This window comes from Lissotriton vulgaris, unplaced genomic scaffold (genome assembly GCF_964263255.1).
Source record: "Lissotriton vulgaris unplaced genomic scaffold, aLisVul1.2 SCAFFOLD_726, whole genome shotgun sequence".
In the NCBI taxonomy this organism is placed as follows: domain Eukaryota; kingdom Metazoa; phylum Chordata; class Amphibia; order Caudata; family Salamandridae; genus Lissotriton; species Lissotriton vulgaris.
This window is the reverse complement of record NW_028243544.1, coordinates 159,406-183,318: the sequence shown is the minus strand read 5'-3', so window position 1 is coordinate 183,318 and position 23,913 is coordinate 159,406. Positions and strand designations below refer to the sequence as shown.

The 23,913-nt window shown below is 49.5% G+C and overlaps 1 protein-coding gene across 1 annotated transcript in view; it reads right to left on the bottom strand.

Moving 5' to 3' along the window:
• GLE1 (GLE1 RNA export mediator) overlaps positions 1 to 23,913 on the bottom strand; it is a 222,783-nt gene that overhangs the window by 110,832 nt on the left and 88,038 nt on the right. Inside the window, exon 10 of the mRNA XM_086948609.1 lies at positions 4,559 to 4,701. Within this exon, the coding sequence (XP_086804735.1) occupies positions 4,559 to 4,701 (143 nt within the window). The remainder of the gene's footprint in view (positions 1 to 4,558; positions 4,702 to 23,913) is intronic.

Sequence of the window (23,913 nt, the reverse complement as noted above, 5' to 3'; positions counted from 1 at the left end):
TCAAATTCACCCATATAAATGTTCGCTGGACTGGGGATGCGCAATATCCCATGCTCGTGCCTACCAACTGTAAGTACCAGTCCTCTTGATGTTTAAAGTAACTCTGGTACAGGGTAAACATTACTAATTCCATTAGGAATACCTTTATGGGTTGATCTAAATCCAGTTTAAGGATGGCCTGTTCCATGACCTCAATTCCTCCTGAGTGCGGGATCGAGGTGTATAACGAGCTTATGTTTCAGTATTTGGTACAATTTTTGAAGAATATTTGCAGTTTGCAAAAATCGACACTTAAAAGAAATCAGTCAATAGTTTCCTATGGAAGAAATTTCATGTTACTGATAAGTGCGATTAGGATTACTTTTGCAGTTCAGTACTGGGCTAAAAGGTACTATACTGCTTTCTCTCCTGATCACAGGTGAGTATTTCGGAATTCGTTATTCAGCTGATTTTAGATGAATATTTTAAAGGTTCAAAACTCCACACTTAGAAGAAATTTCAGTGAAATCCAGTCAATGTTAGCTCATGGAAGGAAAGTGAGTTATCGGCTTTTAGGTAAGTACTCGACTGGTGGAGTTAAGGTTCGGGGCATAGACTCAGGGGTCTCCCAGGGTCGGAAAGGTACAGTTGTTATACCCTCAGCGGCACAGGGGCAGCCGGGTGCAGAGAGAGTAGGCCCAATGCAATCCAACAGAGGGTACGGGGTCTTTGGTTGGTGGCTGCAAGCAAGCAGGCCATGCGGCTGTGGGAGCGGAGCTCCTGGTCACTTACTCAAGGCCCAGAAGAGTTCTGGCCGCTGCATTCTTGGCTCTCTGTAGTCTCAGAATCTCCGTCTTATTTGTCCCAAAGGGAGAGTGAACTAGCGTAGTCCAATCTACACAGAATGGAGGCCTGGATGAAGACCTGCCGGATGGACGGATCAAAAAACCCTAGCAGCGATTTGATCCCCCGTAATATGCCGAAGCAAGTCCCTGTCACCATGTTAGTTTGGACCTGGAAGCGGAGGGCCGAGTCCACCCAAAAACCCAGGTTCTTTACCAATTGTTTGGGGGAGGGGGCACAGCCCAAGGTTGTGGGCTACCAGCGCTTGCTCCACAGCTCTGGATCCCTCCCAACCAAGAGAAGACTTGCTAGCATTGAGCTGCAGTCAGTTGGCAGACATCCACTCAGCGATAGCTGCAAGATCGCTCTGGAACGTGGAGGCATCCCGCACAGAATTGCCAGTGCCACCACCACCTGTGTATCGTCAGCGTACAATACGACTGTCAGCCCTTTACTCCTGGCCACAGCTGCTAACGGTTGGACGTACAGATTGAATAGTGTAGGACTCAATGCTGAGCCCTGTGCTACCCTTTGTTTGATGGTGTGGATCAGAGAAGAAAACGGGGGGGCTGTCACCTGGAAGGTTCTCTCAGAGAGAAAAGAGGCAAACCAATCCAGGGAAGAGCCTGCAATGCCCACCTCCTCCAACCGTTGCAGTAAAATCTGATGGGAGACCGTATCAAACAAGGCACTGAGATCTAATAAAAAAATTAGTGCCGAAGTACGCCCCGGTAATGAGTAGTTGTGGATTAGTAGGTGAAGGAGGTGGCACATAAGGTGGTGATGGGTTTGTACCCACATTCCTTTTCTTTAGGGGCATGTGATGCTCATTCTGATGGGCCAATTTCCTTTTTTCTGGCAATTTGGCATGAATATGTCCAGTATCTGGGTTAAGAACCAGTTCTTTTTGCTTCGGATCAGGAGGCGGAACATCGGACCGATGCTCTTTTGTCAGAGTCTTTTTCTCTTTGCTTCCAGTTTTCGGAGGCGAAAGTTTTAGTTCCAAAGTCTTCGGCACCAAAGATTTAGGCTTCGACAAAGATGGAATATGGACATGCTAGGTTTTCGGCATCGAGGAGTTTGGCTCGGTGCCGGGATGGGTCCGACTCGAGCCAGAGCCGGCAGTCTTTTCTTTGTGTTTCGGCGCCAGGCCCGCAGTCAGATGCTCAAAGCTTTTTCTCGGTGCAGACCTTGGCCCGCAGGCAGGGAAAGGACCGGAGCCTTTTTTGGTTTTGGTTGTTGGGGAAAGGGGGTTTCTGTACTCATGATACGCTGACCCGGTGTAACTTGCTCCTCTTCTTTCAAGTCGGGTCGGCCTTGGAGACATGTTCCTCTTTCTCGGCTCCTTGAGAGTGTGTTTCTTCTCGGACCAAATATTTTCTGAAGGTATCTGGTACGGAGTCACCTTGGTGTTGCATCTCGTGACGTTGAGCCCAATGGTCAGAAGCGTCTTCTTTGATCAAAACAATCGGCATGCGTCGCAGTCTCTCGTCGTGTTCCAGGGACAGAGATTCCACACTTCATGCAGGTTGGTGCTCAGAAACTTGGTGCGACACCCAGGACAGAGCTTGAATGGAGTCCATTCCATTGCTTGCTAGCGAGCCAGGCGCGGGTAGGCCGAAAGGCCCTCCACAAGATTTCAGATCGAAGAGTCTTGGTTAGAAACGATAAGCGGAGAATGGAAAACGCGATCGAGAAACAATACCGTCAAGGGTAGTGGATTGCGCGTCAAAGGGAACCTGAGAAATAGTGCCGAACTGGAGCGCAGCAATTCACATCCAAACACAAAAACAATCTAACAATGGAGTTGATGCCCATGTGCACTATCACCGAAAGGAGGAGTCACCTACCTCGTGACTGCAAAGACTTCTTCGAACAAAAACAAAGTGCAAACATCTGGACCCAACACTAGATGGCAGGCTATGCACAGCATGTGATCTACAGCTCACATGCCTCGAACCTGTACTTTAAACCAAAAAGGGTCTTACTTACCTTTGTATTGTAGGAGCAACAGTGTGAAAGCTGGGCATATCACCTCAAGTAGTCTGTGTTAGTCAAAAGTAATTAAAAGTCATTTCACTGTATTCTGAACTGTTTTGAAATCAAATGCAAACCTGTAACGATTCCAATTCCACTCAATATTGCATTGAAAATTACATTTGACTTGCCTGTGGCAAGTCCTGCTTGGTTCTACACACCATACCTTACTTTGGTATAGTATTTACAGAGACCGCTTCCTGTAGTGAGGTCTTACCTCCTTTAGGCTCTGCTATACCTCGGGGGATCCCCTGGACTCCGTGCACACCGTACCCTGCTTTGGTGTAGTATTTAAGATATTACCTCCTTTAGGCTCTGCTATACCTCGGGGGGATACCCTGGACTCCGTGCACACCGTACCTTACTTTGGTGTATGTACAGAGATGCTTCCTGCAGTGAGGTATTACCTCCTTTAGGCTCTGCTATACCTCGGGGATCCCCTGGACTCCGTGCACACCGTACCCTGCTTTGGTGTAGTATTTAAGATATTACCTCCTTTAGCCTCTGCTACACCTTGGGGGATCCCCTGGACTCCATGCAAACCGTACCTTTGGTGTATGTACAGAGACGCTTCCTGCAGTTAGGTATTACCTCCTTTAGACTCTGCTATACCTCGGGGGATCCCCTGGACTCCGTGCACACCGTACCCTGCTTTGGTGTAGTATTTAAGATATTAGCTCCTTTAGCCTCTGCTGCACCTTGGGGGATCCCCTGGACTCCGTGCAAACCGTACCTTTGGTGTATGTACAGAGACGCTTCCTGCAGTTAGGTATTACCTCCTTTAGGCTTTGCTATACCTCAGGGGATCCCCTCGACTCAGTCCACACCGTACCTTACTTTCGTGTTGTATTTACAGAACCAGGTTCCTATAGAGTCCACAACCAAGACTGAGCAGGAGTTGCGTCACGGAGGCCAGCCTGTCCACAGAGGTCATCTGTACGGGTGGAGTATACACAAGGCAGAAGATGCCCTGCCTCACTGCCGAAGCCCAGCTTTCATCAAGGGATGACCCATCACTTCAACGGCATAAGGAAGAGACCAACCAGAAATGTGATGACTGACTCATCTAATGCGGTCACTTATTAGATGAGTGACCGCAATAAAACAGGCTGCACTGCATTAAATAAGGGGCGATTTCATTGCACATTTATGACATTGAATCTAGACGTGTCAAGCTTCCATGCCAGAAGGACTTTAAGCAATGCTCACGGCCATGAGGCTGTGACAACAAGTAGAAAGTCAAAGAGTACCCTTGTGTTTGAACCACGTGACTGAGGACTGGAGAAAGAAGTGGTGCAGAGAGCTCTCAGTGACTAGGACGGCGAAGCTCGTGCTACGCTATTAAACCTCTCCCCCACTAATCCCTTCCCCGCTAAGAGTGATGTGTTTTGGGCTTTCCACATCCGATTGCCTTTTACTTTAAGGATTTTGTTTCTGCTGTCATTTCTTGCAAATTTCCCTAATTTATTTCTATTGTTGCATTTAGACTACTTCAGTCTGTACCAAAACATTCTGCTAACACCCAATATTCCTCAGAAAGAAAACATTCTCTCTTGCTACCAATCTTTCTTCAAGTAAGTGACTCAGGGCAATGAGCTTCAATTAACATCCACAGCACAGAACATCCCCACCCAGTGAACAGGAAATGCAAATGATGCAGAGGAGGATGGAACATCGCTTAACGGGACGCAGAACTTACCACAAACTTCTCGGCCAGTTTATAATGCACAAAGTCGAGGCCCTCTGGGTGCTGAGTCACGCAGACGCTACGACCACCTGACAGGACCGGCTTCCCTAAAAGCAGGTTATTGATCTTATCAAATATCTCCCTCAGCTGCGAACCTGCAGAGAGAAAGAGGAGATATCACACCAAGAGAACAATCCACAGCACAACAAACATCTTCAAACAAGAGCTGCTCAGGCCCCTTGGAATAAACCACATGGAAAACTGTGTGCTGAGTTTAAGATTAAAAAAAGCGGCAGGACATTCTGGAAACAGATTAATTTGTCCTTCTCCCCGTCCAGACATTGGTCCCATTTTGGAATGCGTCTGTAGAGCGAGTGGCCATACACTCTCCTAAGTATGAATCCCCTGACCTCACTGCAATGCGGAACAGGCTGAACACTGCCTTTCATGCTTTGCGTCCACCTGCTCTATCCTTCACCACCACTCAAGTACTCTTTCTACAGCCAGAAGTGTACAAAAATGCAAGCAGAGACACCACTAATGAACTCAAATGAAAAACAAATGTGGGGCCTGTGACTAAAGTAATCCCTGAACAGACCCCTGCCATCGGCATACTGAACGCAAGTCAAGGGAAGCTTGTGAATGCACGCAGTCCTGCCGAAAGATGCCCATTCAACAACCTCTGTACGTGATGTGAACACGCTTGTTCCCTCTAACTGTGGACTGCTAGGCGTCTGCAGAAAGAACCAATTGCAGAATCACATCCTGTGCATTATCCGGATTAATGTCAGCGTTTCACAAGATGGTGTCAGTCGTGGGCATGTTTCTTAAGGGACCACTGTGCTGCTGCAGCAGCCCCTCACATAACCTCACCTCTATGCAACATTGTACGAAGCTGGCTCTTTACGGGATATATCCAAAGTTGATATACCATGTAAAATGTACAGGGGTTCCCTTATGAGTGGACAAGGGCTTGCTATGCAATCCCAAAGCGCTCTATTAGAGGGTAGTGTTGTCGAGCAGCCTGAGGCTTAACACAGAGAAGTGCAAGACATTTGCAAATACACACCAGGATTAATAAATGACACACGCGACTCAAGAAAAAGATCACACAATTTAAAACAACAACGATCTTTATACCTGTTTAGGCATCAGAGAAAAATCAAATCTGCATAATTTGTATAGCGCGCTACTCACCCGTAAGGGCCTCAAGGCGCTGCGGGGGGGGGGGGGACGGGGGGGGGGAATTTGTCGGTTGCTACTGCTCGAACAGCCAGGTCTTAAGTTGTTTCCTGAAGGGGAGATGGTTCCGGGTCAGCCGTAGGAGAGTGGGGAGGGAGTTCCACGTCTTCGCTGCCAGGTAGGAGAAGGATCTTCCTCCGATGGTGTATTTCCGAAAGCGTGGGACGGAGGCGAGGGCGAGGCTGGCGGATCGGAGCTGGCGGTTGGGTGTGTAGAATGTGAGGCGGCTGTTGAGGTATTTCGGGCCCATGTCGTGGAGAGCCTTGTGTGCGTGGGTGAGGAGTCTGACCGTGATCCTCTTGTTGACGGGGAGCCAGTGAAGGACTTTCAGGTGGGCAGAGATGTGGTTGCAGCGAAGGATGTCCAGGATGAGTGGTGCTGAGGCGTTCTGGATGCGCTGGAGTCTTTTTTGTAGTTTGGCTGGGGTTCCAGCATAGAGGTTGTTCCAGTAGTCCAGACGGCTCGTGACGAGGGCCTGGGTGACTGTCTTCCTGGTTTCGGTGGGGATCCATCGGAAGATCTTTCGGAGCATGCGCAGGGTGTTGAAGCAGGATGATGAGACGGCATTGACTTGCTTGGTCATAGTTAGGGAGGAGTCCAGGATGAAGCCCAGGTTGCGTGCGTGGTCCGTTGGTTTGGGTGCGCTGCCCAGGGCAGGGGGCCACCAGGAGTCGTCCCAGGCGGAGGGAGATGGTCCGAGGATGAGGACTTCCATCGTGTCAGAGTTCAGTTTCAGACGACTGATCTTCATCCATTCTGCAACGTCTTTCATTTCTTCCTGGAGGTTGGCTCTGGCGGTGGCGGGGTCGTTGGTGAGGGAGAGGAACAGAGGAACAGTTGGGTGTCGTCGGCGTAGGAGATGATGTTGAGGTTGTGTTGGCGGGCGATGGCTGCGAGGGGGCTCATGTAGATGTTGAAGAGGGTGGGGCTGAGAGAGGATCCTTGCGGGATGCCGCAGATAACTTCGGTGGCCGCGGAGCGGGGGGAGGCGGACTCTCTGGGTTCTTCCGGCGAGGAACGAGATTATCCACTACGGTGCTGCTCCTTGGATTCCGGTGTTGCTGAGGCGCTGTATCAGGGTGTGGTGGCATACGGTGTCGAAGGCTGCTGAGAGGTCCAGGAGGATGAGGGCAGCTGTTTCCCTGTTGTCGAGCAGGGACCTGATGTCGTCGGTGGCTGAGATGAGGGCGGTCTCGGTGCTGTGGTTTGCTCGGAAGCCGGACTGTGAGGGGTCGAGGGATCCGTTGGTCTCGAGGAAGGCGGAGAGTTGTCTGTTGACTGTCTTCTCGATGACTTTGGCTGGTAAGGGGAGGAGCGAGATGGGGCAGAAGTTATTCAGGTCCGTGGGGTCCACGGTGGGTTTCTTCAGGAGGGCGTTCATCTCGGCATGTTTCCAGCTCTCCGGGAAGGTGGCGGATGCGAAGGAGCTGTTGATGATATTCCGGAGATGGGGTGCTATGATGGAGTCGGCTTTGTTGAAGATGTGGTGTGGGCAGGGGTCGGTGGGGGAGCCGGAGTGGATGGTGTTCATCATGCAGGTGGTGTCTTCAGTGCTGACAGGGGTCCAGGTGCAGAGGGTGGTGGTGGGGGGCGCTGGTTCGGTGGTTGGGTGCGTGGTCGGTGCTCCGAAGCGGTTGTGTAGGTCGGCGATCTTGCTGTGAAAGAACGAGGCGAGTGAGTCGCAGAGGTCTTGCGAGGGTGTGATGTTGTTGCAGGCGCTGGGGTTGGAGAGCTCTTTGACGATGCTGAAGAGTTCCTTGCTGTTGTGGGTGTGTTTGTCCAGTCGTTCTTTGAATGTAGTCTTCTTGGTGGTGCGGATCAGCTGGTGGTGTTTGCGGGTGGTGTTCTTGAGGGCTGTCATGTTCTCTGCTATTCAACATCGTGAAAGAATTCACCAACCCCTCTGCCAACTCCAACGACATCACCCCCTATCAAGCCCTCTGCGACTCCCTAGCCTCGTTCTTCCACAACAAAATTGCAGACATCCACAACAGCTTCGACTTCCAACCCGGAGACCATCCCACCCAATCGTCTGCCGTACCCGCACCCCCCTCGAACATCCTTAACGACTGGAACCCAATCTCCACCGAGGACACCATCCGCCTGATGAACTCCATCCACTCAGGATCCCCCACAGACCCATGTCCTCACCACATTTTCAACAAAGCAGACTCCATCATAGCACCACACCTCCGAGACGTCATCAACTGCTCCCTCTACTCCGCCACCTTCCCGGAAAGCTGGAAACACGCCGAACTCAGCGCCCTTTTGAAAAAGCCCACAGCGGACCCCACCGAACTCAAAAACTACCGCCCCATCTCGCTCCTTCCATTCCCGGCCAAAGTCATCGAGAAAGCCGTCAATAACCAACTCGCTGCCTTCCTCGAAAGCAACAAATCCCGACTCCTCGCAGTCCGGCTTCCGAGCCAAACACAGCACGGAGACCGCCCTCATCGCAGCAACAGACGACATTCGAACTCTACTAGACAACGGAGACACAGTCGCCCTCATCCTCCTCGACCTCTCCGCAGCCTTCGACACAGTCTGCCATAGCACTCTTCTACAGCGCCTCAAAAACATCGGGATCCAAGGAAAAGCACTGGAATGGATTACCTCATTCCTCACCGGAAGAACCCAGAGAGTCCGCCTTCCACCATTCAAGTCCGAGGCCACTGAAGTCATCTGCGGCGTACCCCAAGGATCTTCACTCAGCCCCACCCTCTTCAACGTATACATGAGCCCCCTCGCGGCCATCGCACGCCAACACAACCTCAACATCATCTCCTACGCAGGTGACACCCAACTGATCCTATCACTCACCAAAGACCCCAACACCGCCAAAACCAACCTACATGAAGCTATGAAAGAAGTAGCAGAGTGGATGAAGCACAGCCGTCTGAAACTGAACTCAGACAAAACAGAAGTCCTTATCTTAGGCACCTCCCCATCCGCCTGGGACGACTCTTGGTGGCCAGAGGCCCTTGGAAAAGCACCCATCCCGACGGACCACGCACGAAACCTGGGCGTCATCCTGGACTCCTCTCTCTCGATGAACAGACAAGTCAACGCAGTCTCATCTTCATGCTTCAACATCCTCCGCATGCTCAAAAAAACATTTCGCTGGATCCCCACCGAAACCAGAAAGACAGTCACCCATGCACTGGTTACAAGTCGCCTGGACTACGGAAACAACCTATACGCCGGTATCACCGCAAAACTCCAGAAAAAACTCCAACGCATCCAGAACGCATCAGCCAGACTCATACTAGACATCCCACGCAAAGACCATATCTCTAGCCACCTGAAAAACCTCCACTGGCTCCCCGTCAATAAGAGGATTACTTTCCGCCTCCTAACCCACGCTCACAAAGCACTCAACGAACTTGGTCCCGAATGCCTCAACACACGACTTTCCTTCTACACCCCCCCTCGCCAGCTACGATCCGCCAACCAAGCCCTTGCTACCATTCCTCGCATCAACAAAACCACCATGGGAGGTAGATCCTTCTCCTACCTCGCGGCTAAAACCTGGAACTCACTCCCCACTCACCTACGTCTCACACAGAACCACCTAGCGTTCAGAAAGCAACTTAAAACCTGGATATTCGACAAGTAATTCCCTTCCTCAAGCGCCTTGAGACCCTCTGGGTATGTAGTGCGCTATATAAATCTCTGACTTGACTGGACTTGACTGCTGTCTGGTCGCGGCGCCAGGCTTTCTCGAGGGTGGCGGCAGGTTTTCTAGGAGTTTTTGAGGTCGTTGGTAAACCATGAGGCTTTCCTGCTTCCGGGTCTGCTGGGAGGATTTTTCAGTGGTGCGAGTTCGTCGGCGCAGTTGGTGAGCCACTGTGTGAGGTTGTGGGCTGCTTCGTCGGGGTCCGTCGTGTGGGTGGGCGGGTTCTGGCTGAGGGTGGTGGTGAGCTGGTCGGCGGTGATCTTGCTCCAGCTTCTGCGGGATACCTGTTGCAGGTGGTGGTGGTGGGTCGTGGTTCTCCTGAAGTTGAAGTGGACGCAGCTGTGATCTGTCCAGTGTAGTCCGGTGTAGTGGCTGAAGGACATGTGCTTGCTGGAGAAGACGGGGTCATGCGTGTGTCCGGCGTAGTGGGTGGGGGTGCTCACCAGTTGCTTGAGTCAGAGGTTGTCCAGCAGGATGTAGTCTGTGGAGGTGAGGGCGTGTGGACTGACAAAGTCTGCGATGGCTTCACTGAATTGTGTGCGTGGTCCCGGGGGTCTGTAGATGAGGGTGCCTCCGAGGGTGGTCTTGGGGTCTGTGTGGATCTGGAAGTGAAGGTGTTCGGCGGCGGTGAGGGTGTCGTCGGAGTTGGTCGTGATGCGGATGGTGTTTCTGTGGACGATGGCGATGCCTCCTCCGGTTTGGTTGACGCGGTCCCTTCGGGTGATGTTGTAGCCCTCCGGGATGGCTATGGCGATGTCGGGGGCTGAGGAGGCGTTCATCCAGGTTTCCGTGAGGAAGGCGACGTCTGGTGATGTGTCGAGGAGGTTCCAGAGTTCGACGGCGTGCCTGTGGACGGAGCGGGTGTTGAGCAGGATGCACTTGAGGTGGTTGTTGCTGGTGCTCGGCTTGTCGGGTGTGGTGCAGGTCCTGGGTAGGTGAACTTGCAGGATTGGCAGGTGAAGGGTCCGTGGGTGCGTTTCGGGGTGGCTCGGTAGCAGGCGGGTTTCCGGTCGGCGTTGAGTGCGTGGAGGGTGGCGGCGCCGTAAGTTCGTCGGGTGCGCTGGCATTGTCGGGACCAGGGGTCCTGGCGCTGGGCGCGGTCCAGGCGCGGACGGGCGTAGACGGGCTTGCCTTTGCCGCACAATCGGCGTGCCCGCTGCGCGTGAACGCTGTGCGTGCGCATGGGCTCCATAAGAGGCGAAGTGGGAGGGAGGAGCAGCTGGGAGGCGGGAGCGGGCGGCCAATTGGGTAACAGAAGGAAAAGGGGGCAGGGCCACGAGGGAGCAGTGGCGGGAAGCGGAGAGGGCACACCAGTGGGTACAATCCTAAAGAAATAGGCACAAAACTGAGAATATACAGAGCGAAAGTACAATAAAAACAATTAAAACAAAGTCGAAAATGCGGAGAATAACGGAGGAGGTAGAGCGAGCGGCAGCGAGGGGGCACAGAGGTCAGGGACGCACCAGTGGCGCTGGGGCAGAGAACGCACCTTCAGCTTGAGGGCCGTGCGGCGTGGGGGTGTCCTGGGGTCAGGTCATACTCGCCCACGTCGCGCAGGCTCCATATGAGGCGAAGTGGGAGGGAGGAGCAGCTGGGAGGCGGGAGCAGGGCGGCCAATTGGGTAACTGAAGGAAAAGGGGGCGGAGCCGCGAGGGAGCAGCGGCGGGAAGTGGGGAGAGGGGGGGTGGGGGAGGGGGGCACACCAGTGGGTCCAATCCTAAAGAAATAGGCACAAAACTGCGAATATACAGAGAGAAAGTACAATAAAACAATTAAAACAAAAAGACGAAAATGCGGAGAACGGAGGAGGTAGAGCGAGCGGCAGCGAGGGGGCACGGAGGTCAGGGACGGACCAGTGGCGCTGGGGCAGAGAACGCGCCTACAGCTGGAGGGCCGTGCGGGTGTCCTGGGGTCACGTTTTTAAATATAAATTTTTTTCACTTTAAAAAGTGGACAGTACAATTTCTGAGTTCTTCAATGTTATCCTATGAAGGAAGAACAAGTTCTGCAAACGGGCACAGTACATCAACATACAGGACCGATGCAGGAAGCTGGCTCTTTATGCGATATACCAATAGCTGGTTATATCGGGTCACAAGTCCAATGATTCTGTTAGAAGTGTACAGGATTCCATGTCAAACCAAAAGAGCTCCGTTTGTGGTAGTGTGGGCGAGGAGTCTCAGGCCTAACACAGAGGAGTGCAAGACATTTGTTATACACACAATGACCAATAAATGACACCAGACTCAAAGGAGATCAAGACAAGTTTTATATAAAATAAGCTTCTTTCAAGATTTATTTAAAAACCTTTAAAAAGTGGACAGCAATTTTTCAGTTTAGCAATGTTAACCTAAGGGAGGAAAACAAGAATGCAGTTTTGAAGGTAAGTACCTGACTTACAAATCCAGTCTTCGGGGTTTCAGGTCAACACCAGGCAATGTTCAATTTAGTACACCACCAGCGGCACAGGGACGGCTGGGTGCAGAGGTCAAATTCGGGGTCGGGCATCTAATGTAAACCAATGGAGAATGGGGTTGATTGAAGTTGAGCTGCTCACAGGTAAGTAAAGCGGTGTCAGGGGTCAATCTCCAGGAGTTAAGGTAAGCACGGGGGGCACAAGCAAGCACCAAGCGTACACCCTCAGCGGCACAGGGGTGGACGGGTGCAGAGTGCCAACACACATTGGGCACCCAATGCAAATCAATGGGGGAATCTGCTTTGGAGAAAGGTTGCAGGCTCGAGCCAGGAGACTGATCGAAGAAAACCCACAGCTGCCCAGGTAAGTTCTGGTGCCAAGGGGCGTAGGGACACCATTGGTCAAGTTCAACAAGGCCAGGGGCTTCGGGTGCAAGAGAGCCCTTTTGTGTCTGGAACAGCTTACTGGGCAGGCCGTGGTCAGGGGGAGTTTCAGAATGAGGGTGTTGGCGTCGAGGCAGAGTACTGGTGAAACACTTCGACTGGGTCCGGGATATCTGGTGCAGAGTTGGGTCTGGAGACAGTTTTTCGGTTCTTCAGGGAAGAGCTCTTAGGTTTTAAAGTTGGTTTCTTCTTGGACAAGTCCGCAGGAGTTTCTTGATCTTTATAGAAAGCAGGCAGTCCTCAGAGGGTTTTGGAGGTCGCTGAGCCTGCAGGACAAGTTGACTTTTGTATCAAGGTTGAAAGGCAGCAGACAGGCCGGCAGGACTGGTGCCGAGTGAGTCACTGGCCTTTATTTCTTGCTGGGGCGGCTTTTCAGCATCCGGGCTTAGTAGGTCGTCAGGAATTTGATTTCAGGGTCTGTGGGTGCTAGCTAATAGTGTGGGTTTGAACAGGGTACTGCAATCTGCTGCTAGCTGCGGGTGGGGGGGGCAGGGCGGGGGGGGGTGGGGATTGCATTATAAAGGCGGCAAAGCCTTTGAAGCTTCCCCCTCAAGCACTGTGCTCATACTGGGAGAGGAGGTGTGAAACCTCTGTCTAGGATGGGCTTTGTTTCTGGCCTCAGGCATTCAGAAAAATTTATGTCTGGTGTTGGCAGACTGCCTAAAGCCAGTCAGAGACCACACCCGGGTAGGCAGGTTTTAAGGGTGCACCCCTGAGGTAACCTCTAAGTAAATGTTTTAATAAATCCAACAGTGGCATCAGTGTGGGTTTATCAAGAGGAATTGTTTGATACCAAAAACTCCTGGGATCAGGTAAGCCTTCATGGTGCCGGGGAACTCGAGTTGTCTAGTTTCCAGCCCATGTGCTCTTTATGGCTTCCTTTTAAGGGATAATCCCAATGGGGTAAACCAATCAAGTGCCGAACCTGGGGATAGGTACGTTATACGAGCAGTGGTTCTGCCACGATAAGAATCAATACACATCTTACTTAGTCCTCACAGTGGTAGGACTACAATTAATGATTCAATGATTCATAACACTGATTGTATAAACCAAGAAACACACAACTGAATTGAAAAGTGGTAATTAATATATTGAAAAAAAACATATTTTAGAGAATAAGTTATACAGAACATGACACATACCCAATATACACAACAAACAAAAGTAGTTTTTTTTTTTTTACAATAGTGACAAAAGAAAAAGTGACTGAAGTGGTTTTTATTCATGCAAACTATGCTCTCTGACCCCATGCTAAACAAAGCTGTATCACTAAGATATTGAAAACTTTGTAACAATCCCCCGGATCCCTATCAGGCTTTGCGGGACAGGTAGCAGGGAAACGTAGGCCAACTTGAAGATGAGGACTGGCAAACAGCACTGATGTCTCCAAGTAAAGCAGCTATCACTCTCCGGTTTTGCTTGAACCAGCTAAAAGTCCTCCAGAGAGCATACCTCATGGGAGGGACCCTAGTAAAAATGGGAACTAGACAGAATGCTCTCGGTCTACGTGGCTGTCAAGAGGCAACCTTTTTTCACGCTATATGGGATTGTCCCCTCCTGCGTCACATATGGGAACGGGCGGCAAGAAGCCACGGGGAAACAAATTGCACTCACACCATCACTGGGACTTCTTAATATCTTGGATGCTACTGACCTTACAGAAATAGAACAGAAATTAGCCACACTAGGATACACACTGGTCAAAAGAGCGATAGCAATGAAGTGGGGGCCAGCGGAGCGACCGTCGATCAGGCACTGGGCAGCGGAAATGGACAAATGTATGGTTTTCGAAAAAAGCGTTTATAAATCTAGAGGATGCCCTAAAAAATGGGGAGGGTGGAACACACACACATGCGGTTTATGTGTATCCCTAATGGTCGAAATGGACATACCAAGGCGAACTAATCAGAATTCAGATAGTAAAAACATTATACAGTCAGTTGGTTTAACTATGAAACCATGGTATTGTGCTATGTATGACAATTGTGCAGACAAATGCTTTGTGATGTTTGAAATTAATTAAAATAAATTATACAAAAAATAAAAAAGAAACAATGCAAACTATACATAACCAATCTAACAGATCAAAAAATCATTGTATAGCGTAGTATTAACAGTGAGAAGCCCTAGAATGACCTATAATTCATTTTCTTTATAAGGGTCTAGTTGGGCAACAACGCTTGTTTAGAACGTCAACGTTTCGACCCCTATTAACATGTGTATATACAAAACATCACCATGGGGTCTTCATCAGGACAATGGAACAGTTGTGCATTGTCTTCTGAAAGAATGAAGAGGCAGCTAGCCATGTCGATATTCAGTAATCTGTACTTTCAATTACAGGTGAATCATTTCCAAAGCCCACAGGGGCTACAGATGCTTCACCAAATTTAGAGATTGGAGTAATCTTCTCCTTAAATCTTTTAAGCCTCAAAAATCGGGTGGGAGGTTGGTCAAAAACATAGGTCCTACTGGTAATAAATTATCAGGGGAACACGTGCGCCCATGTAACCTCCGGCGTCACGCGCTCGGAGAATAGTGAAAGGGCGTCTTACACCACTAAAGGCGCACACACAATTGATCCAGCTAGTTAAGCCAGCGGCCTCTTCCCACATATAACATCAGCATTCAGGAGTAATTCTCATACCCTCGACTTCTCCTGCGTTTCTCACTCAGAATAAACTGACAAAGCACTTCCACAAGCACTTACAATATTAAGAATAGAATTAAATATTAAAGGGAATTGAATTTTTTTCCCTTACTGCTCTGGGCTTTTAACTTGCAAACCACTGAAGCTTCATTTCACGCTACAAATCTATTGCCAACGCGGTGTTCGTCTTTGAAGCGGACCCGCCTGAAGATTAGCAGTCTAGTTGTTTGAACCCTCTAGGTTTTCCCTCCCTCACTTCCTATATTAAGGCGGATGCAGCGTCCGCGTTGGTGTAGTAGGGACGGAGATAACGCTACGAGCGTATGGTGGGTCTTATTGTTTAAATTTAATGGTTTTCTCACTGCCTTGGGCATTTTAACTTGGAATGAAATTGTTTTCCCTTACTGATCTGGGCTTTTAACTTACAAAACCACTGCCGCTTCATTTCACGCTACAAATCTATTGCTAACGCAGTGTCCGTCTTTGAAGCAGACCCGCCAGAAGATTAGCGGTCTAGTTGTTTGAACCCTCTAGGTTTTCCCTCTCTCACTTTCTATATTATGGTGGATGCAGCGTCCGCGCAGCAGGCGCGACAGCGGCGCGCCAAAGGCAAGTCCGCCTGCGCCCGTCAGCGCCCAAAACGCACCCATGGCCAGAACCGCTGCCCTTTTTCCCCAGTATGCTTACTCTCATAAACAACTACTTAGTCTCTTAGTCTTAACTCGGGCAAATGTGCACCACAGAAACTAGTGCAGAGTCCAACCTCTCCATCGGCTGGGTGCTGCAATCTGTGTGGCTGGGTGGTACCTTCTTAACCACCATGAATACTGCTGAACGAAAGATCAGCAACATTAGTAACGCTAATGCTTGGCATGAGAATAATAACGCTTATGAAGCGCGGCTCAGTTCTGTACCCTCAAATACAAATCTTAAACCCATCAAGTGCATTTTGCTTAATACCAGGTCGATGTCGAAGCATAAACTCCAGTTAGAATGTCTGATACAAGTTGAAAATCCAGATTTGGTCTTTCTTACGGAAACATGGGCAAATGAAAATAGTGACCCTGACTGGCAGCTAGAAATTCCTGCAGGGTACATTGTTGCTAACCTTGACAGAACAGGGGCAGGGGTTGGAGTGATTGCTATCATTAATTGTTCCTATTATACACTCAGATTCACCCTCTGGTACTCTGCAGATCTTAAATTAGTACAAATTAAGTGCAGGCAAAAGGAACGTATTTGGAGAGTTCAGTATGATGATGCACATAAAAAGGCATATTGTGCTGCCCTTGACGAATACACGGTCGCAATCACACAGGCTAAAACTGCATATTATACCACTAAAATCCAAGAAGCCACTAATTCTCCAAAATAACTGTTTCAAACAGTTTCCGCGTTGCTGAAATGCCCGCGGGATGTAATCTTAACACCAGATCAAAAATGTGTTGACAAACTAGCAGGATTCTTTCAAAGTAAGGTTCAATCTGTATATAATGGCCTGGAAAAATCAGCGAACGATTCAGGAGGAACTGTTGCACTTCAGTCTGAATATAAGGGAGAGTACAGTGGCCTGCTGTGTTTTCCGTTAGTGACAGAGGAGAAAGTGGGGGATCTGCTGATAAACATCAAATCAGGTTCTCCCAAAGACCCCTGTTCGCCTCATACTACATCTGGCCCCAGAGGAGATCAGTATTTCATTATCCCCGGTACTAAATAAAATTCTGTTATCAGGAGACTTTCCCAAGGCATGGAAAAAAGCCTGTATGTGTCCCCTCCTAAAAAAACTCTAAGTTGGATCCACTTGATGAAAAGAACTATTGTCCGATCTCCTGCTTGCCGATGGCTGTCAAAGTTCTTGAGAAGGCTATAAACCTAGAATTAACATTGTATCTAGAGATCAATAACATCCTCGATAACACACAACACTGTTTCCGTTCAAAACATTCTACGGAGATAGCCTTGATTATGGCAGCAGAGGAAATTCGCAAGGGGATGGATAAAGGAGGAAGGGTGTGAGAAAGTGCCAACTTTCTTGCATGGTTTGCTCCCACTTTTTTTCTGAACTGCTAATGTGCTTTGACTGAGTGTGCCCTGGGTTCCTGCCAATCAGGTACCCAGCTCTATGTTCCTTCCCTAAAAAGAAAAGCTATGCTGAAACAAAATACCAAATTGGCATCTCTGGCCATCTGTCAGCCCCTAGTAAATGGTACCCTAGGTACCCAGGGCATGGTGACCAGAGAAGACCCCTGAGGGCTGCAGCACTTATTGTGCCACCCTCAGGGGCCCTGTACCCTGACACACACACACTGCCTTTGCAGGCTGAGTGCCTAAGTACAGAACTAAAACAAGAGTCGACACAGCACACATCCCTGTGTGCCATGCCCACAGACCACACTGCCCTGGCATACCTGTCACCCCTCTAGCTGGGTGCCCTATGCCAGAGGTGAGGGCACAGGTGCATGAGCCCTGTGCCCCTACAGTACCCAGGGCCATTCCTGGGCACTGTAAGTGCAGTGATGCCATTTAAGAGTATATGGTGCTGGAGGTTGTCATTACGAACTCCACAGCACCATAATGGCTACACTGAAGACTGACAAGTTTGGTACCAAACTTCTCAGCACATTAAACCTGCACTGATGCCAGTGTGGGATTTAATGTAAGATGCACGAGAGGGCATCTTAGAGATGCCCTCCAAAACCTGAACCTACAATCCACGTCTGGGCCGAGTGGCTGCAGAGGCTGCCACATAGCAGATATGTTGCTGGACCCCTGGGTGGAGAGCCCCCCGCTCTCCTGGGCCTGCAACAATGCACATCCTGGGCGAGGTGCTATGTCTCCTCCCACAGGATGGACAGGGGGAAGCTTCAAAGGTATACCTCCTCTAAGAGCTTCTCCAGACCATTTGCTGTACCCAGCAACTGGCCCCCCATCCGTTCTACCCCCACTCTGGCGGGAAGACTGTCGGGGAAAACTCCGTCAGGAAGGAGGGTGTGCCAACCTATGCCAAACTCCACCCCTCCGGTGGAGGAGGCGAGGTGAAGCATGACCCCAGGCTCAGGCCATCTTGTAGATGGGGAGCCCTGCCAAATCCCAGCTAGGCTTCTGCCATCCCTCCCACAGGAGAGGAGCAGGCTAGGGGGTGTCCTCACCCCAGGACAGGGACCCATTGGTCCCCGCCCTTGCCCTACATGTAACGCCCCTAAATTTAGTATTTAGGGGCTCCCTGAACCTTCCTTCCTCGGATCCCAAAATCAAACAAGCATTTGCAATGCAATAGGTCTCGCATTAGGAAAGTTTGAGCTATTGGTATTGTAAATGACAAATTTTTCATTTATGTGTTGGTTTTGAAAATATCTAAATTAATAGCTTTGTCATTTACAATGCCAATAGTTTTAACTTTTGGAAATGTGACACCTATAGCATTTGTAATGAAATATGTGTTATAGTTACGTGACTTAGATGTATTGATATTACAAATAACAATGGCTTTTATTTTTTTAATAATTAATATTTAAATAAAAGCCATTGTAATTTATAATGGCAATAGCTTTTTGTAAATAATTTTTGTGAAGATTATGTTCAATGTATTTTATTGTGACGAAAATCCAAGAACAGAAGTGAAATATTAACATCTTTTTGTGACATTTGTAAAAAAGCTTGAAACATTAAGAGAACATATTTGAAGCACTTGTTGTTGAATGGTTGCACAGATTGATGCTGTGGTGGCGCAGAGTGATGTTGTGGTGGCGACGAGTGATGCTGTGGTGTTCAGTGATGCTGTGGTAGCGTATAGTGATGTTGTGGTGCCCTTGAGTGATACTGTGGTGATGCGATAGATAGAGTAAGGGCGATAGATTGATAGACAGATAGATAGAGTAAGGGCGATAGATAGAGTGAGGGCGATAGATAGATAGAGTGAGGGCGATAGATAGAGTGAGGGCGATAGATAGAGTGAGGGCGATAGATAGAGTGAGGGCGATAGATAGATAGAGTGAGGGCGATAGATAGATAGAGTGAGGGCGATAGATAGATAGATAGAGTGAGGGCGATAGATAGATATAGTGAGTGCGATAGATAGATAGAGTGAGTGAGGGCAATAGATAGATAGATAGATAGAGTGAGGGAGGGAGGGAGGGTGATAGATAGATAGATAGATAGAGTGAGGGGCGACACAGACTACAGTTCTTTACTGGCCACAGGTCCAGGCTAGCGCCCTAAAGGCACAGTCACCAGGACTTGCTCTCACCTCGCCATTCGTGCTGCCAGGTGTGAAATCCAAAACACTCCTGTGCACACTCCCCCTTGAAAAGAAGTCCAAAACAAGTGCAAACCCTACCATAAGAAATACAAAACAAAGCAGCCCACACAAATCACAAAAAGGCTTAAATGAGGATAGAGAACGTTAAAGTCTGATAATACAAAATACAATGTCTTGCTATTTTATCACAAAGACTCTTGAAACTATGCTTGGAAAGCATTAAAAGCTCAAACATGCTCCATTTTTTGTTAAATGTGATGAATTGGCAGCAGCATAGGACAAGCATTAAGGCTAGGGTAAACCACCGAAGAATGTCTTTGTTGCACAAATGCACCCCAGCTTCTTCCATAGTAAATTAATTGTCTCAAGGCACTTTATAATCATGCCTGTAGCGCTACACAAAGGCCGGTGACATAATCCAATACAACATGAAAAAAGGTGTATATCAAGATCATCACGCAATATACTTCAACACAATTTCTCAGCCTCGCCAGGATTAGAACTCGTGACCTACAAATGCACACCTAAAACTTTTCAAGACGCTCCCACCACTGCGCCACGCGAAGAGTTAATGCATCGCTCCTGCACGTCTATCTGCCGCGTCGCTACGTTATAGCGAGTGTTTGACTCACAGCGGAAGGACCGTCAAGTAAATGAGATATCTGATATCTGATGTTCTCACATTCAATAATGTGACATTATTACAGGGGGTTAGGCACACCGTAACAGACTGCTATTGCAACACATAAACCCACTGAAAACCCTCACCCACCCTTCGTATCCCCACCGAAAAACCTACATCCAGGCACTAAAGTGAGCGTGGGTGTCCTCAACTTGGGAGGGGGGAGGCTATGTGCGCTTAATGTGTGAGTGTAGAGGTGGCATGTGAGTGCAAGGGGCGCCAGTACGTGGTAAGTGTGGGGTGTCTGTTATGTGGCATTTGTCTGCTGCAAGGAGTCACCATACTTCTTTTCAAAGATTAGCGTGCGATACAATCAGCAACAAAAAAAACCTCGAGCAGGCGGACATCTGCTGTCTGGCTGGCGCTAGAAAAGAGAAAGCGAGTGAGACGGAGCACTGATAAAAGAGGGACGAAAGATGAGCCAAATACACCAACGGGAATTTCTAGTTTTGTTCTATATAAAGGGCGCTGGAGGTTCCCCAAAAGACCATCCTGCCTGCTGAATTGATGGATGCGTTCTGTAACTAATACCTTCAACGAGGTGAAAGGAAAAGTAAAACGTGCCCCTGGCGTTTTCAGGAACTAAGGCGGAGAACGTTAATCATCCAATGAGTCGTAACAGCGCTGGAGGTCTGCACTGGAAAGTCTTAAAAAGGCTGACAGAACACTAATTAAATATAATGAAATGAGAACAAACTCCAAGTTGTCGTCCTCCTGCTGGGCTCTCACCTCCTTATACCACGCAAACACCAAACTGCCCATCCCCCTGCTCAAGCCGCCGGCCTCTCCTTGGAACAAGCATGGCGCGTGCTGCAGTCCGCCGCCGGCCTGCGACCAGGAAGTCAGGCAGGCCGGGCGGGACAACCGGAAACAGGAAGTAGGAGGGCGGGAGCCTACCCCGCCTCCCACGGAAGAGCCGCGATTGTTTTGAGCACCGGAGCAGGCAGGAGCCTACCCTGCGCCCCGGTGCCGAGGAAGAGTCCTGCTGCCGGTGAGAGCCAAGGAAGCCGGTGAGTGGGGCTTCGCCTTGTTGCTGGGCTGCGAGGGCGGGGGGGGGGGGGGGGGGGATGTGTGTGCGCGCGCGGCGGCGGGCTGTGTATGTGTGTGAGCGTGCGTGTGTGTGTATGTGTCTTGGAGTCTGTGTGTATGCGTGTGTGTGTGTGTGTGTGTGTGTGTGTGTGTGAGACGGTGGGGGGGGGGTTGCCTGTCTGGGTGCCTGCGTGTCCGTGTAAGTGTAAATGCGTGTGCATGCATGCGCGTTAGGCTGACTTGCTGGGAGTATGGGAGGGAAGTGCACGGCGTGGCGCAGGACGGAACGTGCGCGTTCGTGCAGCCAAATCTGCCTGCTAAAGCTCGTGGCAGTTTCTTGTCCGCCCATTCCCCCGTGTCAGATAGCTATAAGTCTCCGCCCTGGACGCATCCTTCGGATGCGAATTCCAGGGCGAGACCTAAAAAGGAGAAAGAAATCGAGAAGAAGACGACGACCCGCCGTGCAGCTGCTAACAAGAGGACAGCAACAACTGACTTGGCCCCAGCCGGACCGGCCTGTTGATTCTGGTACCTGCTCCTGCCTAATCCCGGCAACCTCTGAGGACAGCAACCTTGGGACACCCAGAGGACCTGCCTGCCTTGCCTCTCTTGAAGATTGGGACTCCCATCAGCAGAGGCTCTGCTGCAACAACCCGCCTGGTGCCCACCAGGAAGCTCCGGACCAGCCCACTCTGCACCAGCCGAGCCCGGGCCGGGCCAACCCGAACCAAGACCACGAGGACGTCACCCCGGTGACTGGGACCCGAAGTCCAGTGCCCAAAGACCCTCCTCGACGAACCAGCCGACGCCTGCAGACTCAGAACCAGGGGCCCCCCAACCGCGACCAGCTGAGGGTAAGCTTTTCCGACACCCAAAGACACTCATGCACCCGGTGCCCTACAGCCCCCTGTGCCTCCCTTTGGGGTACCTACCTGTGCTCCAAGATCCCAACTTACCTCTCGAAGTGCTGGTCGCCCCTGGAGAGTCTCCGTCCCCGAGCCTGCAGCCTTTGTTCCCTTTTCAAGATCCTCATTTGATAACATTGAGCGCCCGACGGCTCAAAAGCACCCTGCACCCAGCCGCCAGAGTGCCGCTGGCTGTGACCTTTTTGTCCTATCCTACTTACCCCCTTGCCCTGAGCAAGTGACGAGGAGCCGAGCTCCCACAGCAGCGTGGCCTGCTAGCCAGCAGCAACAAACTAGAGGCCCCCTGTCCCTCATTGGATAACATTGGGCCTAACTAGCTCTGCACCCGGCCGCCCCTGTGCCGCTGGGATTGAACTAACTGTACTCACCTGACCCTGGGGGACCCCCGAGTCTATACCCAGAGCCATAACTTCACCAACCAAGTACTCACCTGGAAACCGGTAATTCACTTACTTGCCATTGGATAACATTGACCCATTTTGACTCGAAAATTTTCGAAGTGTGAAGATTTGAAAACTGAAAATATTCCTATAAAATCAACTAAGGTCCGAAGTACTAACCTGTGAACAGGGGGATGCTGTACCTTTCATCCCAGTACTGAACCGCAAAAGTAATCCCTAGCGAGTTTACTAGTAATCTGTATTTTCTCCATAGGAATCCATTGTCTGCTTTTCTATGAAATTTCTTCTAAGTGTCAATTTTTGAAAACTGTAAATATTCTTTAAAAATCGTGCGAACTACTGAAACGCAATTACCTACCTGTTTAGAGCTAAGCCCCTAGTGCTGGACCTAGGAGACTAGCGCTGGATTACAAAAGTAACGAGAATGTACTTTACCTGCAACCTGAATTTCCTCCCATTGAATAGCTTTGTCAGATTTACCTTAAAAAGTTTCTAAGTGTGAACTTTTAAAACTGCTTTATATTCCTGGAAATTCCTCACAGTAACAAACGTTTTTGCTAATCTGGTTTCAGCTTAGACCCCAGGACTGATTCTTAGATCTAGTCCTGGAACTACCAAAGTAATCCAGAGAGTAATCAACTGTACTTATCGATGAAAAACCCATTGAACTCAATGCTAGACTGTTTCAGAACTGTGTTGCTTATTGTTTATACTGTAACTATTGTGTGCACAACCTTTATTGCTTCCTTGCAAAGTAACTACATGAGAATACTTATATCGAGAAAAGGATATTTTTAGAAGTGTTGGTTCTAAAAATAAAACAACTATATCTTTGGATATAGAAACAATTGGCCTGGAGTTCAGTCGTTGAGTGTGTGAAACCTTTTGCTGACTGAGTGTTTACAACAAATGCTTTACACTGTCCTCTGGTACTGCCTTACTCTCCAAAGTGGTAGCTTGGTCGGGCAGTAAGGTCAGTTCTGACTTTAACCTCAGTTATACCCCTGGGGTTGGTGGACTCTATACACACTGTACTTCCTTCTAGTCCAGTATATATAGAGCCACTTTCTCACAAAGGGCTATACTGGTCCTGCTCGATGTAACAGCAGCCTTTGATACTGTAAGTTATGCGGTATTAAATCAAAGACTACAGGATGCAGGTATCAGTGGTACAGCTCTTGACCTTTTATCTTCGTTTCTACTGTCCAGAAAACAAATGATCCTCTGGGATGGCTATCGTTTGGAGGAATTTATACTCCCTGGTGGAGTTCCTCAAGGTTCAGCCTTATCCCCTACACTCTTTAACGTGCAAGAAGCCCCTCTGGGTAGACTAATAAAGAGTTATGGTTTCACCCTAGTATCATATGCTGATGATACTCAGCTTATAGTCTCTGTAACAGAGTCAGCGGATGCTAGAGCAGCTGATTTTTGTAATTGCACCTCGGCTTTGATGACCTGGACGAGCTCCAACTTTTTGAAGCTGAACACTGAGAAAACAGAGGTTCTGGGGTTTGGTCAGAAAGTCTCAATTTGGAATCAGCGATGGTGGCCTACTAAAGCCGGCACCTGTCCTGTGCCGGTTACCAAGGCCAGGAATCTTGGATTTATATTTGATAAAAATCTAACATGGGCCTCGCAGAT